At 41.7% G+C, this 15477-nt stretch overlaps 1 protein-coding gene and 1 long non-coding RNA gene across 4 annotated transcripts in view; one reads left to right on the forward strand and one right to left on the reverse strand.

Moving 5' to 3' along the window:
- The window catches only part of RPS6KA2 (ribosomal protein S6 kinase A2), a 241264-nt gene extending 236130 nt beyond the window's left edge, over positions 1–5134 (forward strand). For all 3 annotated transcript variants that reach the window (XM_044421315.1, XM_044421324.1, XM_044421331.1), the window contains 2 exons: positions 1859–1996; positions 2607–5134. In XM_044421315.1, coding sequence (XP_044277250.1) covers positions 1859–1996; positions 2607–2732 — 264 coding nt within the window. In that variant the 3' untranslated portion in view covers positions 2733–5134. The remainder of the gene's footprint in view (positions 1–1858; positions 1997–2606) is intronic.
- Positions 1312–14785, reverse strand: LOC123018885. The gene is made up of 3 exons (XR_006413828.1): positions 14775–14785; positions 4734–4737; positions 1312–1379 (listed from the first exon to the last, which is right to left on the reverse strand). It is a non-coding gene; the product is annotated as an uncharacterized LOC123018885 (long non-coding RNA).
- Positions 14786–15477: the final 692 nt, after the last annotated feature.

Raw genomic sequence — 15477 nt, forward strand, 5'->3', positions numbered from 1 at the left:
GGTTCAGCCGAACTACAAGGGACACGCTTTCTTGTGTAAATCATCAACCAAAGTGACTAAGGGTGGAACGTTATGCAAATTTGGACAGGAAAAAGTCCTACAACTGTCAGCCTTTGCAAACATGCTGAGAGTTGTAGGCTTCCTAAGCTTACACAGGTTTGCACCTTAAGGCTGTTTGCATCCCAGGGCCAGGTCTGAACCCATACTGAACCTACAAACAGGGCAGGAAGGTTTCTTATCCTTAGCTTTGGGTGCTTGAGGAATTTTATCTTTAGATTTTATTCAGGTGGCCTTGATTCATACCTGCTAGGCTATAATGTCAGCCAGAACTTACAATGAAATCTTACACTTGTCTGTTCGGAAATAAATCCTATCGAGTTTCATGAGGCTTACTCCCAGATAAACATATAAAGGACTGCAGCCTCAGCTATCCACCAGCTTTCATACTTCCCAAATGTTCCAATACAGGTTTTGACTCAAAAAACACCAATGCATAAATTTACAGTGCTTGAGAGAAAAAAAAAGAGAAAAAATACACTTAGAAATGGCTGCCCAAATACCTATTTCCGTGCAAAATTTATATGCAGTCCTGTTCATGTTTAGAGAGAAAATTCAATCCTGCATCACCCAGCACAGGATTCTATATGCATAGGATGTTGCTTTTACTTTTTAGTATCTCAAATTAATGCAGAAATTAGTCAAAACAGAGTAATAGGTGGGCAAATGCAAAGATGCCACAGAATGCACAAGCTGGTTTGCCCATGCCTATATTGCTGGCACCTAGAAAGAAGGTGTTGTTTAATTATACTTACTCCACAGAGGTCATTAAGCCCCATCTAGTGCTTGACAACTAAACTAGTACTCCTCTTACAGATTACCACCTGCTCTGTAGAATGAAGTTTTGAATCTGTCATTATGCCTTCACATACGATTTGTAATTTAGCTCAGCTATGCTTCACATAGTGCTGGGAAGCTGTTGCCATGGTTCTCTCTTGCATGATATCCTATGTATTGTGGAAATGGTTGACTTGGACAAATCAAAGAATTGTAGAGCTGGAAGGAGGCGGAAGGCCATGAAGTCCAATCCCCTGCAGTGGCAGGACACCAGTTTACACCATTCCACTCAGATGACTGTCCAGTTTCTTTTGACTGTCTCCAGTGAGGGAGAGCCCACAACCTCCCCAAGCAATAGGTTCCATTGTCAACTTGTGAGCTACAGCCCCAAGATCCTTCTCATTTGCAGTATCATTGAGCTAAGTGTTCCCCATCTTGTAGCGGCACATTTAGCTTCTTTTTCCTAAGTGGAGGACTTGGCATTTGTCCCTATTGAATTTCATTCTGTTCCTCTCTGCCTGTCACTCTAACCCATCAAGATCACCCTGTGTCTCATCTCTGTCCTCCAGGGTATTTGCTGTTCCGCCCCATTTTGTGTCATCTGCAAATTCAATTATTTTTCATTGCACTTCCTCATCTAAATCATAAATAAAAATGTTGAAAAGTACTTGCATTTTGAAATGCTTGCATGTAACATGTTCTGTGGCAACCCAAATCACCTCACAAACCCACCTGCTTAAAAAGTAAACACAGAGACTTTCATAAGCATAGTTTCAAGGTAATATCCTGCTAGAAAGTTTTGTATTTGGACTGGGGCTGTTTGCACCTCACACCTGCAACTTTCAGTAGAGCTTATTACCATTGCTACTGGGTTAAAGTGAAGCAAGACCACTTCTCAGATTATGAAGATGATTTAATAGCAATTTCTGTTCCATGTTTTTAAATTGCCAACTTTTAAAACAAAAATATATTCTCAGAAAAATAGCAAATTACACTTTTTCATCCTCTTTGCAATCTCTTTCAGGATATTGTATCCAAGATGCTTCATGTAGACCCTCATCAGCGCTTAACAGCTGCTCAAGTTCTAAGACACCCCTGGATAGTAAACAGGGAATATCTGTCCCAGAATCAGCTCAGCAGACAGGATGTCCACCTGGTCAAGGTAAGCTGGAACACCACTACCTTGCATCCCTGCGTACAGAAAATTTGGAGGGTGGCCTTAGCTGTCTGCAGCATAATTAAATTCCCCTTTTGTGCAAAGCTTCCATGGCTCCATTGCCCTGTGTCATTCACAGAAATGCATGTGGGGTCTCAATGTCAATGGATTTCATCCATGAGCCTCCCATGTCTTCATCTGTGATTTTTCTTAGAATGGAAAATCTTTTAAGGAAGAAAATATGGAAGAATATGGAACATGGAAAAATATGGATTTCCATATGGAATATGGAAAAATATGGATTTTTTCCTCCATAATAGCTGCACAGTGCCCTTTGATTTTAATCACTAGTACCCCTTGGTCTGGAAGCACTCTCCGCTGGGTCCCATAGCGATGCAGAACTTGCCTCTTCTTTAGACTGGGAGGAACTGGGAACTGATGTGAAACAAAAGGACAAACTGCTTATGGTCATGCTTACTTCATTTGTATACCACCACACAGCCAAAGCAGTTTACAACAATCCATAAAACAGCTATTAAAATGCAATAAAATATGTACAATAAAAATACATTGAAATTTTAATTGTTCTTAAATGCTTTTAAAAATTATTTTGCAGGGTGCAATGGCAGCCACCTATTTCGCTTTAAATCGAACTCCTCAGGCACCAAGGCTGGAACCTGTATTGTCCTCCAACCTGGCCCAGCGGAGGGGGATGAAAAGACTGACCTCAACGAGGTTGTAGTGGTCCCAAAGAACGCCTGTTAAAAACGAGAAAACACACTGTACATTGCTGAGAGAGGCTGAACTATATTGCTCATTTTGCAGGACTCTGAACAATTGGCACATACGTTGCTAGAAGTAGCAGAACTACAGCATAAGGCAAAGTTATTCTTTGCTTTCAGAGGTTTTTTGTTGTTGTTGTTCTTTTTACATTATCGCCAAGGCCCTGAGTTAGCAATGACTCAAAAATGTGCCATTTTTTTCAATTGCTGTATTGCTTCTTATTCAAGTATAAACTGCTCAGATCATGTTCTCTCATCTCCCCCTTTTCTCCAAATGCTGTTTTTGGAATATTTTAGAAGCTCTGTAAGACCACTTTTTGTAAGCACTTTTCAATAGGGAAACAAGTAGTTTCAATTTTAGAAATCAATTCTACCAGCATATGTGTCATGGTGAATTGTAACAGCTAACTATTGATACAGCTACCCATCGTCAGCTGCAGGGAAGGAAGAGATTGTGTTGTCGTGACAGCAATGGCCTACAAAGTGTGGTGTTCAACATGAAGCAGCAGCAGCAGCAGCGGAAGAGCTGTTGGAGTAGCTCTACTCCTCCAAAGCAAAGCAAAACAAAAACCATATTTATATGTTTGGTCCGCAGAGAAATAGATGCGTCTTGAGGAAACAAGGGTTGTGCCCACTGACCCTGACATGCACTGTGTGTATAGGGGCTTCATGCGTACACGCACATGCACACACAGGGATGTGTGAGGAATCCATTTGGGTGTGGGAATCCATCGGATTCCCTTGCTCAGCCCCAGCCTCTGGTCTGTCTTGCAGCAGCCTGAATCCAAGCTCCTGAAGCACACCCAGTGCTTGCAGGTGGGCACTTTCCAGGAACCGAACCCTGTGCACTGCTCAAGCGGCGTCCCGCTTCTATGCCATCTGCAGCAGCCATTGTTTGTGCTGCTGCAGATGGTGTGGAAGAAGGTTGCCGGCAGCAGGACCTACATTCCACAAGCATTTGCAGACTTTCCAAGACTGGGCCAAGCACAAGAGGAAGCCTGTGATTAGTAGAGGGATGGATTCCTCTGGGTGTATCCCAGCCCTACGATGCACGTGTGTGTGCACACTTCCTATATTACTCTGCATAAATTGAAGGTGTGGATCACATATATGGAAGTGTGACAGCTGGAGTACGCATACTCAAGCTCTGTGCAAATAGAGCCTCTGAGTGTGAAGGCCAGGAATGGAGCCAGCAAGCATGACGCCCGCCCCTCAGCCCTATGCATTCATATCTACATGGATTGATGCATGAGCAGTGAGTTGCATCCAGATTTGGCCATACTTGGATTGGGCCCATTAAAACAAATGTGACTTCTGTTGGTCATGAGTATTTTAAGTCCCATTGCTTTAACTGTGTTTGGCCAAGCCCGGCTCGAGCTTTCTAACAATATTGATTATATTACATGTTCTCCTGTTCTTATCAAATTAAGGCAGTGATCTTTTGTTGGCCTCTTTAGTTTTAAAAGCACTGCTCATAATGCCAGGCCACTGTCCATGTCAGAAAATAATCTAGTGTCTAACTGGAAGCAGAGAAAGAAACTTGTTTGGTGGAGAAACTGAAGGAAACAAAGTCTGCAATATTTCCTGCTGTCAAAGAAAACAGGCATAATTGGACTATATGTTGGTCTAAAGGTTGGATTAAATGTTTTTGTGACATTTCTATATTGGATTCTGTTGAGCTGGTTGAAAAAATCATTACATTCCACTTCCCAGTTATTGAAAAGCTTTATGTCCAGCAGTTATCCAGGATTGCACCCACAGGCTGCAACCTAATGCAGACTTAGCATGCTTAACAGCACAATCCTACAGAAGTCTACTTAAACTAAGCCCACTGAGGTCAGTGGGCAGGATTCCCAAGTACATGGATGTACATAGGATTGCAGCCTAAGCACTTCAAAATCAGTGGACCTAAGAATCCTCAATTCTGTGCTGTACTGTGGCTGTTCTTTTAAGCACTTTACTTGACTTTCATGTTCAGAATGGATTTTGTCACCGTCCAAAGTCATACAGGAAAAATGTTGCCTTTCTTACGGAGGAAATGTCAGGGTAGATTGCCATATTCTAGAGGTTATTTTTCTGAGAAGTAAGGCCATTTTGATGCTAAGACACAGTTTGGAAGATCCACATTGTTTGAGGCTGCATACACAAGTGAAGAAAATGTTGCATTAGCTACTGTAATGTGCTTCTTGGGGTTTGTTTCTGTGTTCAACAAAATGTTGTTTAATTTATTTTCTTTTATGTCATCCTTAATTTTTAAATTATATTTAATGTTCCATTTTTATGTGCTGTGCACACAAGACTGCGGCAAAGCAGCTGTTCTTGAAGTTTGACTTTTAGAATAAAACAACGCTGTGAAATTTCATGAGATCAATGCATTGGTTTGAACTTGGCAAGACATAGGTATATTTTAGATATCAGAACTCTTAGACCTGCTTTACTGTGTTGTTTGCAGAGACAACAAGATGGTAGATGGTCTTGTCACCTTGACTCTTGCTTCTTTAGAGTAGGCCAGTGCAGTCAAGACCAAGAGACCTAACTCTAACTTAGAGCAGTTATGGCATTATTGTAAGTAACCAGAAATTGCTTTCTTCATATTCTGCATTACCTGGTACTTTACTGTCAGCTGACTATAAATATGTCTACCCATGAATCCTTCAGGAGAGGGCGTGCCCTTATGCTGATTCACATCTGTGGTAATGCTGGTGGCTGGAACACAAGTAATGTGCATTAGATGTAGCCTGAAATCACTGAAATAGCATATCCCTCTTTCACAGAATTAGGGTGCAGACTAATGTTCTAATTAATGGTGGGAAATGGAACAAAGGCCCATGAGCAGGTCTGGGTCTGGACAGTGCTTGGAGGAGAGACCACTTGAAGACCCCATATAGCCACTCTGAGTACTATGATGGAAGAAAGATGGGATACAATTTTTAAAAATGCATATACACAGTTAGATTAATGTAAATAGGCTGTCTGATATGCTCTTCTTAGTTTTTTCTAATGTAAGCAACATTACCAGAACTCCTGTTAGCTGGTGAGCCATCGTAACTGTGTGGTCCAGTGTGTGATTGCCGTGCAGAAAGTTCAACATCTGACATCTTCAAGTAGGCAAGATTCAGGAAATCCTGAAGAGCTGTTGCTAATTGGTGTCGACTGAGGATATCAACCCTTAGACCTGGAAGGCAAATCTGAACCTTCAGGAGCTCCCACATGGCCGTGTCCCTTTCCCCAACCACTGATTTTTTTTTTTTTTTTGTAGTTCCCGAAACCTACCCCCAGCACCATTTTCAAAGCTTGAAATGCACCTCCTGAGACACGTTACAGTAAGAGCTGTAAGCTAACATATGGTGACATATTTCATATGTACTGCTCATATTCCAGTCAGCCCTGGATAAGTCACTGGTAAAACAGAGTTGATTCTAAGACTCTTGAGTAATTTGATTCTTATTTTATCTAACTTGAACCCTCAGTGATTTGCTTAAGAGCAGCTGACTTGTTTCAGTTGAGGGTCACTAAATCTTACTGAAAATGAACCAGATTTCCTTGTAAACTAAGATGCTTGGGCTGCCCACTATATGGCCATAGGGTTCCTCCTCATGAAGGCACTCGCATAGATATCCATAATGGCCATTTCAGATGGTATGGGGGGGGGGGCAAACACAACTTTATTCAGATGACTTTATCACTGAGAATGAAGGTAACACAAGTAGCAAATTTTGATAGCAAGTTTGGGCAATTTCCTTTACACTTAAATATGTCATAAACAGTCTCAAGAAATCAGGTTCCATTAAAAAAATAAAATATATTGTGAACAGACTGTTTGAGAACAGTAGCAAATAATCTGGATCAGAAAGGTTTTGAACAAGAAATGCACACATTCCATGCAGACCAAATAACAATTAAAATACAGGCCAAAGGTTGGGATGAATTTTGCCTAATTAATCCTTCCAGTAGCAACTTTTCAGTACAGTTCCCAGAAGATGTCCAAGATTCTCAGTCAGCAGTTGCATTTTCTACAGCCAGGGCATTGAAGGTACAGTACAAATGTAGTGTATTCATGGAAGGTACACTACAAATTTTTGACTGTAGCAGATAAATTGATTTTGTGTATTGACATTACTGCAAGCCTCTACCAGCTTATGCGGGCTTTTTGACAAGCGAAACTAAACACTTTGGGTTTTAGACTAGTCAAATCAAGAAGACACAAATGTCTTTAATAAAAATAGTGCATAGAATATATGACAAAGGCTTACAAATCCAGATCCACATGCCACAGCAGCTAACCCTCTGTTGGAGCAAGCACAGTATGTACTGAATGTGTTATGAAAGTATCTTTAGAATAAATGTGGGATTTAACTACTGTCAGAAAGGGTCAAACTGATCTTAAACTGGAGACTAGCAACACAGAAAATTGTGGAACATATTTTGCATTTTCTAAATCTCATCTCATTGCTATGTGGCACCCGCCTGCTGCTTTTTGTAACCTACAGTAGGTTGGCCCTCAGAAGGGTGAAGACAGCAAGCCATTATTTAAAGAGACTGGTGGTGTTTGCCAATTCAAAATATGCCTTAGCTCTTTAAGCACTTTCATATTCTTCTTGCTGCAGCTGTGCTATGTAAAGGGGAAATTTAACTGGCATGAATCTCTTTTGGTGAGCATAAAGTGCTAGGTAAAAGGTTCTGTTTTGTTTTCCCTCAAGGTCCCAGTCTTTGTTTCACTGAAATCAGTATACAGAATCGATCTCATGGGTTTCATCAGAGCAAAGAATGGCTCCTGGCACTTACAGTTTCATGATGTAATGTCTAACATCTTTCACCTAAATTTATTCCAGCCTTGTAACTAACATTTATACCACATCAGAAAAATAGCTCTATTAAGAGCATGATTAGCAAACACGTCTTAGCATGAAGTAAAAACTCATCTCCACATGATAACATCAGGACTCAATGCCAGTGTGGTCTTGCACACTTCCCACCACCCCAGTCAATTCAATGGAACAGTTAATGCTGCAACCACACTGACAAGGGAATGGCAATGCACCAGCTGGACAGGAAAATTATCCGTCCGTCTGTCTCCCGTTCCCCTCTTTTTATTTACTAGGTCTTCTGCCTAATTTTTAAAGATACTGGAATACATCAAATCAGTGCGTCATTGCAGTATCATGCTTGTAATAGCTGAAGCCACCAAAACACAGGGTGCTGGGCCTTCCTATCAGGACTCTGGCCCACTAGATAATAGGAACAGCTCTACGGCACTTCTTGGCAGGAATGATTTGTAAGCCGGCATTTTTGTCAGAGGGCCAGCCCTGCCATGGTGTAGGTGTAGCCGAGGCTGAAGGAGATGGTGCGGTGGTGAGGTACTGAAGGACAGAGCTGTGCATGCCACACCATCTGCCTTGTACCCCTTTGGCCCACAGGCACACTGGAGAACTCTATCCCTCCAACTGTGTCGAAATAAAATTCAACTTCCAGTCCAGTCTACCTTTATGAAAAAGCAATACCTTCACCACGGTTGAAGCCTCCTTTAGGCATGGGTTATCACAGCCGTATTTGTTGAGGGTTCTTCCAAACAAAGCATTTGTTGCATGATTGTCTTGCCTTAATCACAGAATTTTACAGCCCTGCCTCCCCCTCCCTGCAACATGCCATGTTTCATTTGCGATTCTTTCATTCATCATTCATTCATTCATTCATTCAATTTATATCCTGCCTTTTTCCTACAAAGGGCTCAAGGCAGCTTACATCATTCTCCTCCTCCATCTTATCCCCACAACAACAACCCTGTGAGGCAGGTTGGGCTGAGAGTCTGTGACTGGCCCAAAGTCATCCAGTTGGCTCCATGGCCGAGCGGGGACTAGAACCCAGATCGTCTGAGTCCCAGTCCCATGCTTTTAACCACTACACCACACTGGCTCTCCATGTTTCTTCCATGTTTTCCTACCACTTCTGTCCCTTTTTTCTTACCATAAAAATTCTGCTAAGAAGGAAAAGGTGAAGCAGCTGCACGCTGCCTTTGGATGGGTCATGCCAGAAGCTGTCTGTTCAGAAGCAGCTCTCATCAGAAAGAGTGCTACCCTCCAGCACTGTCCAAGTTGTGGACATCCCTGCCATGATATATCCCATTTTCTTCCTCCTTATCGAGAGCAGAACTTTGCTTTCATGTGAAAGGTTTACTTCCGTCCAGATGGAGTAGAACATCTTGGCCCACACAAACTGGGTCCTTGGGGTTAATCAGTGGAGTGCAGAGCCAGCTGGTGCAGTGGTGAACAGCATGGGACTGGGACTCAGGCGATCTGGGTTCTAGTCCCCGCTCAGCCATGCAGCCAACTGGGTGACTGGGCCAATCACAAACTCTCAGCCCAACCTACCCCACAGGGTTGCTGTTATGGGAATAAGATTGAGATCAGGAGAATCATGTAACCTGCTTTGACTGCTTTAAAAAAGAAAAAAGGCAGGATATAAATCTAATAAATATGTAGAATCTATGGGAAGATTCTCTTTTCTGTACTCCTTTTCCTATTTCTTTCAGGTTTTCCTTACATTTTGAAGTTTCAAATTCCTATTCATTTGGTTGAGATGGGGGGGAGGGGATTGACTCAGCTGTATTGAGTGTACTGTATTTAATAAGCGTATAAGCCACCTATTGTGGTTTTAAAATATTTCCAGTTTACAAAGACAATAAATTTAAATAAAATATTGATAAAAACATGAAGCACAAATATTCATAGCATCATAATTAACAAACAGACTGGGCAGCACAATCAGTCACAGAAGGCCTGGGTGAAGAAAGGCGTCTTTAACTGGTGCCTGAAGAAGTTGGCACTCTGCTGTTGATGCCTCCCGATTCCTAGGAAGAGAGGGCAAGGCATACCATAAGGTGAGAATTAGCGTGGCGAAGGCCCACTTTGAAGGTGTCATGACATGGTGCAACCAGCAAGGCCTCCTCCAATGACTGCGGGTCTGTATCAAAGCAGACAATCTGCATGGTAAGCTGGTCCCAAGCTGTTTGGGGCTTTATATGCTAACTTCAAGACCCTGTACTTGCGCCCAGTAGCTAGTGCAATAATGTCAACACTGATGTATCATGTGCGTGGCAAGGCATGACACTCTATTCTGCATCAGCTGCAGCTTCCAGTCAAAGCACAAGGGTAGGCCCACTTGAAATGCATGACAGTAATCTACTTTGAAAACTGAGGAAACAATCTCTCCCAAGAGAAACAAAATGTTTTTCTAAGTGAGTGAGAGGAGCAAGATGTTCTCCTTCATCAAAGGAGAAGGCATCTCCATGACATCAGTGTTCTGTTTCCTGACACAGGATTACAATTCATCTTCACTTGCACCAGATCCATGGATTCTGGTGCAAATCACATTACAGTCCCCTGTTAAACAGACCTGTGGAATGCTTTAAAGACTGAAACTACCAAACAGCTGTAAAATGTTGATCCACAGGAAACAGTGGAACACTTTACATAGTTTAAGGGGCTTTTCCCAACCTGGTCCCTCCAGATGTTTTACTTTTCACCTCATCAGCCCTAGATTGGTTTTATGAAGTGTACTTTTTTACAGACAATGATCACTTGGGACTTTGTAGCTTGCTCAATACCAGTGTCTTTCAGGAAAATTTTCAAGCCTACTTTCCATGTTTTGAGTCTCTTGTTGCAGTTTCTACAGCTGCGGGCCTCAGCTGCTGGGTGAACACTTATGTAAAATTCTCTGAATTGCTCTGTAGAGGTCTATAATTGGCTGAAAAAAGAGACTATGGGTTCAACAGAGCAAACATGTACTGTAACAGACTCCTGGGAAGGATTTTCAGTATTTGCTTTCATCTGTTCATCTTTTTGATGAAACTCAAATACTTTGGCCACCTAATGAGAAGGAAGGACTCCCTGGAGAAGAGCCTAATGCTGGGAACAATAGATGGCAAAAGAAGAGGGGGACAGCGGAGAATGAGGTGGCTGGATGGAGTCACTGAAGCAGTGGGCATGAGCTTAAGTGGACTCCAGGGGATGGTGGAGGACAGGAAGGCCTGGAGGAATGTTGTCCATGGGGTTGCAAGGGGTCAGACATGACTTTGCGACTAACAACACAACAAGTGCATCTTTATATATAAAGAAATAGAAGTAAAATCTGCCATAACTTAGCTGTTGATCAAACTCATTGTCATATAGTAAATATTATCCATATTTGGGGATTTTTTGGAAGTCTTGTAAAGTATACTCATGTTTTTCAGTCATTTGAATTCTTTCAGTTTCACTTACCAATTCAAACACAAGCTAAGCCAATAGTAAATATTCACACTTTCAATTGGTGTAAATGCATATGCTTATCCAGACACTGATGTACATCAAAAGACAAATCGTGTACATCTCCATCTGTGACCATTAGTCTCATGCAACAGGTACAACTGGAGTTGGAGTAAGCCCAATAAGTTTGTAAGACAGTATCAGCCTCAAAAAGACACTGAGCAGATTCTGATATAATATTTCCTGTTGGAATCTTTCATGGTTTGATATGCTGAAATTTGATTCTCATGATCTTCCGGCATAATTTTTAACCTTATCCCTCCCAACCACACACACACACACACATACATGCACACTACTGGAAAAACCATTACCATCTTGCACTTAAGATAAAACATTCTCGTGTTGGTTCTAAGCTTCCTGGACACAAGTGGCATGTTAGCTCACTCAGTGATGAACAAGTAGCTTATCTACAGTTTCTTTTCTGGGAGTCATCTGCCAGGTTGGAATTACTGATAAATGTAGCAGGAGCTTTTCAACTTTGGAGGTAGTCACCTGTTTCGCATGCAACCAACAATTCACAGTTTGCCAACCACTGATTTGCCAGTGCGTATGAGCAAGTGAGTGTGCTGGTTCTTGATCACTCACCTGCTTCATTTACACAAATCCATGAAGGATGGCTCTAACAATGAGAACCAACCAGGATGGCTATTTGGAACCTCCAGGCTCTGAGGAAATATGTCTTGGAATATCATCTGTTGGAAAGTAACAGTGGGACAGGACCGTTGTCTTCTTCATGCCCTAGTTATTTTTTGGTGATAGAAGATACAGAACAAAACCTTAACCATGTGTCCAAGTTGTGAACCCTGAAACATGCTCTTGGCCATTGTTGAAAATAGACTGCATGAACCTTTGATCTGATTCAGTAAAACTCAGTCTTGAAACTGCTGTCTTTTAGCATTCCTTCAAGTACATGAATGCCCAAGCACATCAGTAAATCATTGCACAAAAAGGATCTCGGTGCAATCGCATCCAGGCTGTTTGTTTTTTGCTGTATTGTATACATTTGTGTTTCCATTTCTGAGGTATACATAATTGAAGGACTGTTGACCCAGTTGCCTCTCTACCTGACTGGTTCACAGGCCTTCTCAAAAACTGGGCAGCTTGAACTGTATTTGTGTCACTTTCCCTTTGATCTCAGTTATTTTTGTAAGGACATGATTGTTGACACTTTTGAAGTTGGTCATTCAGGGTACTTACTGTTTAATTATCCACTACATATTGACTGAAAAGGTCTTTTGCGTATGTGTTGGTCAAGGAATTGGGCCAAAGGTGATAATGAACAAAATTAGGCTAAAGGGTTATTTGTCTCTTGCATCAGAGAGATGATCCTTAGACTTATTATGAGACTTGGAGTATCTCCTGTGGATATGACTCTGTTCTTCTCTCTTAAACACCCCACTCAGTAGCAGGAAAAATCTTAGAATGTCTCTCACTGAAGAAGAGCTACAAGGTAGAGAAATAAGGGATAAAGCTTTAACTAGCTCAGAAAGAGAGTTGTTTATTGCCTTTAGAAATAGCCAAAAAGATTCCCACAGTCACTATCTCTTCCTTTTAAGCGCAAGCAGTTCAACTTGTTTGCTGGCTTTGTAAAAGGTTAAAGGTTATATAAAAAGGTAGAATTGCCTGGCTTAGAAATAATCCTTTTGAGATAAATATTGTCCATACACATTTAAAATTGAAAGCTTGTGAGGGTCATTCATTAACTGCATTTATCCAATAGCTGTCCTCAACATTCACCCTGCTTATTCAAATATGGAAAACCAACAGGGCACTCACATGTCTCTAGAAATGTGAGAAAATCCCAGGCAAACTAAAAAGAAAAAAATAATGCTGGAAGAGCCCTGCTGGATCAGACCTAAGGACTACCTAGATCAACATGCAGTTCCCACAATGACCATCCAGATGCTTCTGGAAAGCCCACAGACAGGATGGGAGCACAAAGCACTCTCTCACTTGCGTTCTCCAGCAACTGGCATTAAGTGATGGCTTGCCCCAAAGTGGAATTTGAATATTTTCTAGCCAGCATCCAAAGATACTTTCAAATGAGGCCCTAGTATAGCAGAAGCCAAGATTGTTATCAAGAGAAGAAGGGATTCACTGGAAAAAAACAATGATGGCAAAGCCAAAGGAAAAAGAAGAAAAGGAAGACCACATCTGAGATAGATCGACTCCATAAAGGAAGCCGATCTTCCTTTATGGAGCTCCTTAAATTTGCAAGAGCTCAGCAGGACTGGCAAGGATAGGACATCACTGAGGGTTTTCATTCATAGGAGCACTATAAGGTGGAAATGACAGCACGTAACAGCAACACAGGACAGCAGGTCCAACATCTTCATCTTCAGTTTGCAGCCTTTCTATCTTTCCCACTTTTTTAAAGGCAACACTGGGAAGATTCCACATGGCAGAATCTTATGATTCTGAGTTCTAAAGACATGTTTATCTAAAATTAAATGCATATGCCTGGTGGGTGGGAGCAGTTAAAATAGATGCTATAGTTAAAGCAAACACTCTTTTCCAACAATCCAAGAGATAACTCTACACATGAACATCACCAGACAGTCAACACAGAAATCAGATTGACTATGTGCTCTGCAGCCAAAGATGGAGAAGCTCTGTACAGTCAGTAAAAACTAGACCAGGACCTGACTGTGGCTCAGATCATGAGCTTCTGGTTGCAAAATTTAGGCTTAAGTTGAAGAAAGTAGGGGAAAGCACTAGGCCACTCAGGTATGACCTAAATCATATCCCGGATGAATATACAGTAGAGGTGTAAGATAGATTTAAGGAATTAGATCTGATAGACACAGTGCCTGAAGAACTATGGATGGAGGTTCACAATATTGTACAAGAAGCAGCAACTAAAACCATCCCAAAGAAAAAGAAATGCAAGAAAGCAAAATGGCTGTCTGAGGAAGCTTTACAAATAGCTGAGGAAAGAAGGGAAGCAAAAGGCAAGGGAGAAAGAGAAAGATAAACCCAATTGAATGCAGAATTCCAGAGAACAGCTAGAAGAGATAAGAATGCCTTCTTAAATGAACAGTGCAAAGAAATAGAAGAAAACAATAGAATAGGGAGGACCAGAGATCTCTTCAAGAAAATTGGAGATATGAAGGGAACATTTCATACAAAGATGGGCATGATAAAGGACCAAAATGCAGGGACTTAACAGAGGCAGAACAGATTAAGAAGAGGTGGCAAGATTACACAGAAGAACTATACAAGAAAGAGCTTAACATCCCTGATAACCACAATGGGGTGGTCACTGACCTCGAGCCAGACATCCTGGAATGTGAAGTCAAATGGGCCTTAGGAAGTCTGAGCAACAACAAAGCTAGTGGAGGTGACAGTATTCCAGTTGAGCTGTTCAAAATCCTAAAAGATGAAGGAGTAAAAGTGCTACACTCAATATGCCAGCAAATTTGGAAAACTCAACAGTGGCCACAGGATTGGAAAAGGTCAGTTTACATTCCGATCCCACAGAAGGGCAATGCCAAAGAATGTTCAACCTACTGCACCATTGCACTCATTTCACATGCCAGCAAAGTTATGCTCAAAATCCTACAAGCTAGGCTCCAGCAGTATGTGGAACAAGAACTACCAGAAGTACAAGCAGGATTTCGAAGAGGCAGAGGAACTAGAGATCAAATTGCCAACATACGCTGGATCATGGAGAAAGCTAGGCAGTTCCAGAAAAACATCTACTTCTGCTTCATTGACTATGCTAAAGCCTTTGATTGTGTGGATCACAAAAAATTGTGGCAAGTTCTTAAAGAGATGGAAGTACTGGACCATCTTATTTGTCTCTTGTCTATATGCAGGTCAAGAAGCAACAGTGAGAACTGGACACGGAACCACTGATTGGTTCAGAATTGAGAAAGGAGTTCGGCAAGGCTGTATACTGTCGCCCTGCCTATTTAACTTATATGCAGAGCACATCATGAGAAAGGTGGGGCTAGATGAATCACCAGTTGGAATTAAGATTGCTGGGAGAAATATCAACAACCTCAGATATGCAGATGATACCACTCTCATGGCAGAAAGTGAAGAGGAACTAAAGAGGATCTTGATGCAGGTGAAGGAGGAGAGCACAAAAGTTGGCTTGAAACTCAACATTAAGAAAACTAAGATCATGGCATCCGGTCCTCTCACTTCCTGGCAAATAGATGGGGAAGAAATGGAGGTAGTGACAGATTTTATTTTCCTGGGCTCCAAGATCACCGCAGACGGCGACTGCAGCCAAGAAATTAAAAGACGCTTGCTCCTGGGGAGGAAAGCTATGGCAAATCTACACAGCATACTAAAAAGCAGAGACATCACCCTGCCAACAAAAGTGCGTATAGTCAAGGCTATGGTTTCCCCAGTTGCAATGTATGGCTGTGAAAGCTGAACCATAAGGAAG

This window comes from Varanus komodoensis, unplaced genomic scaffold (genome assembly GCF_004798865.1).
Source record: "Varanus komodoensis strain SLA01 unplaced genomic scaffold, ASM479886v1 scaffold1, whole genome shotgun sequence".
Classification (NCBI taxonomy): Eukaryota; Metazoa; Chordata; class Lepidosauria; order Squamata; family Varanidae; genus Varanus; species Varanus komodoensis.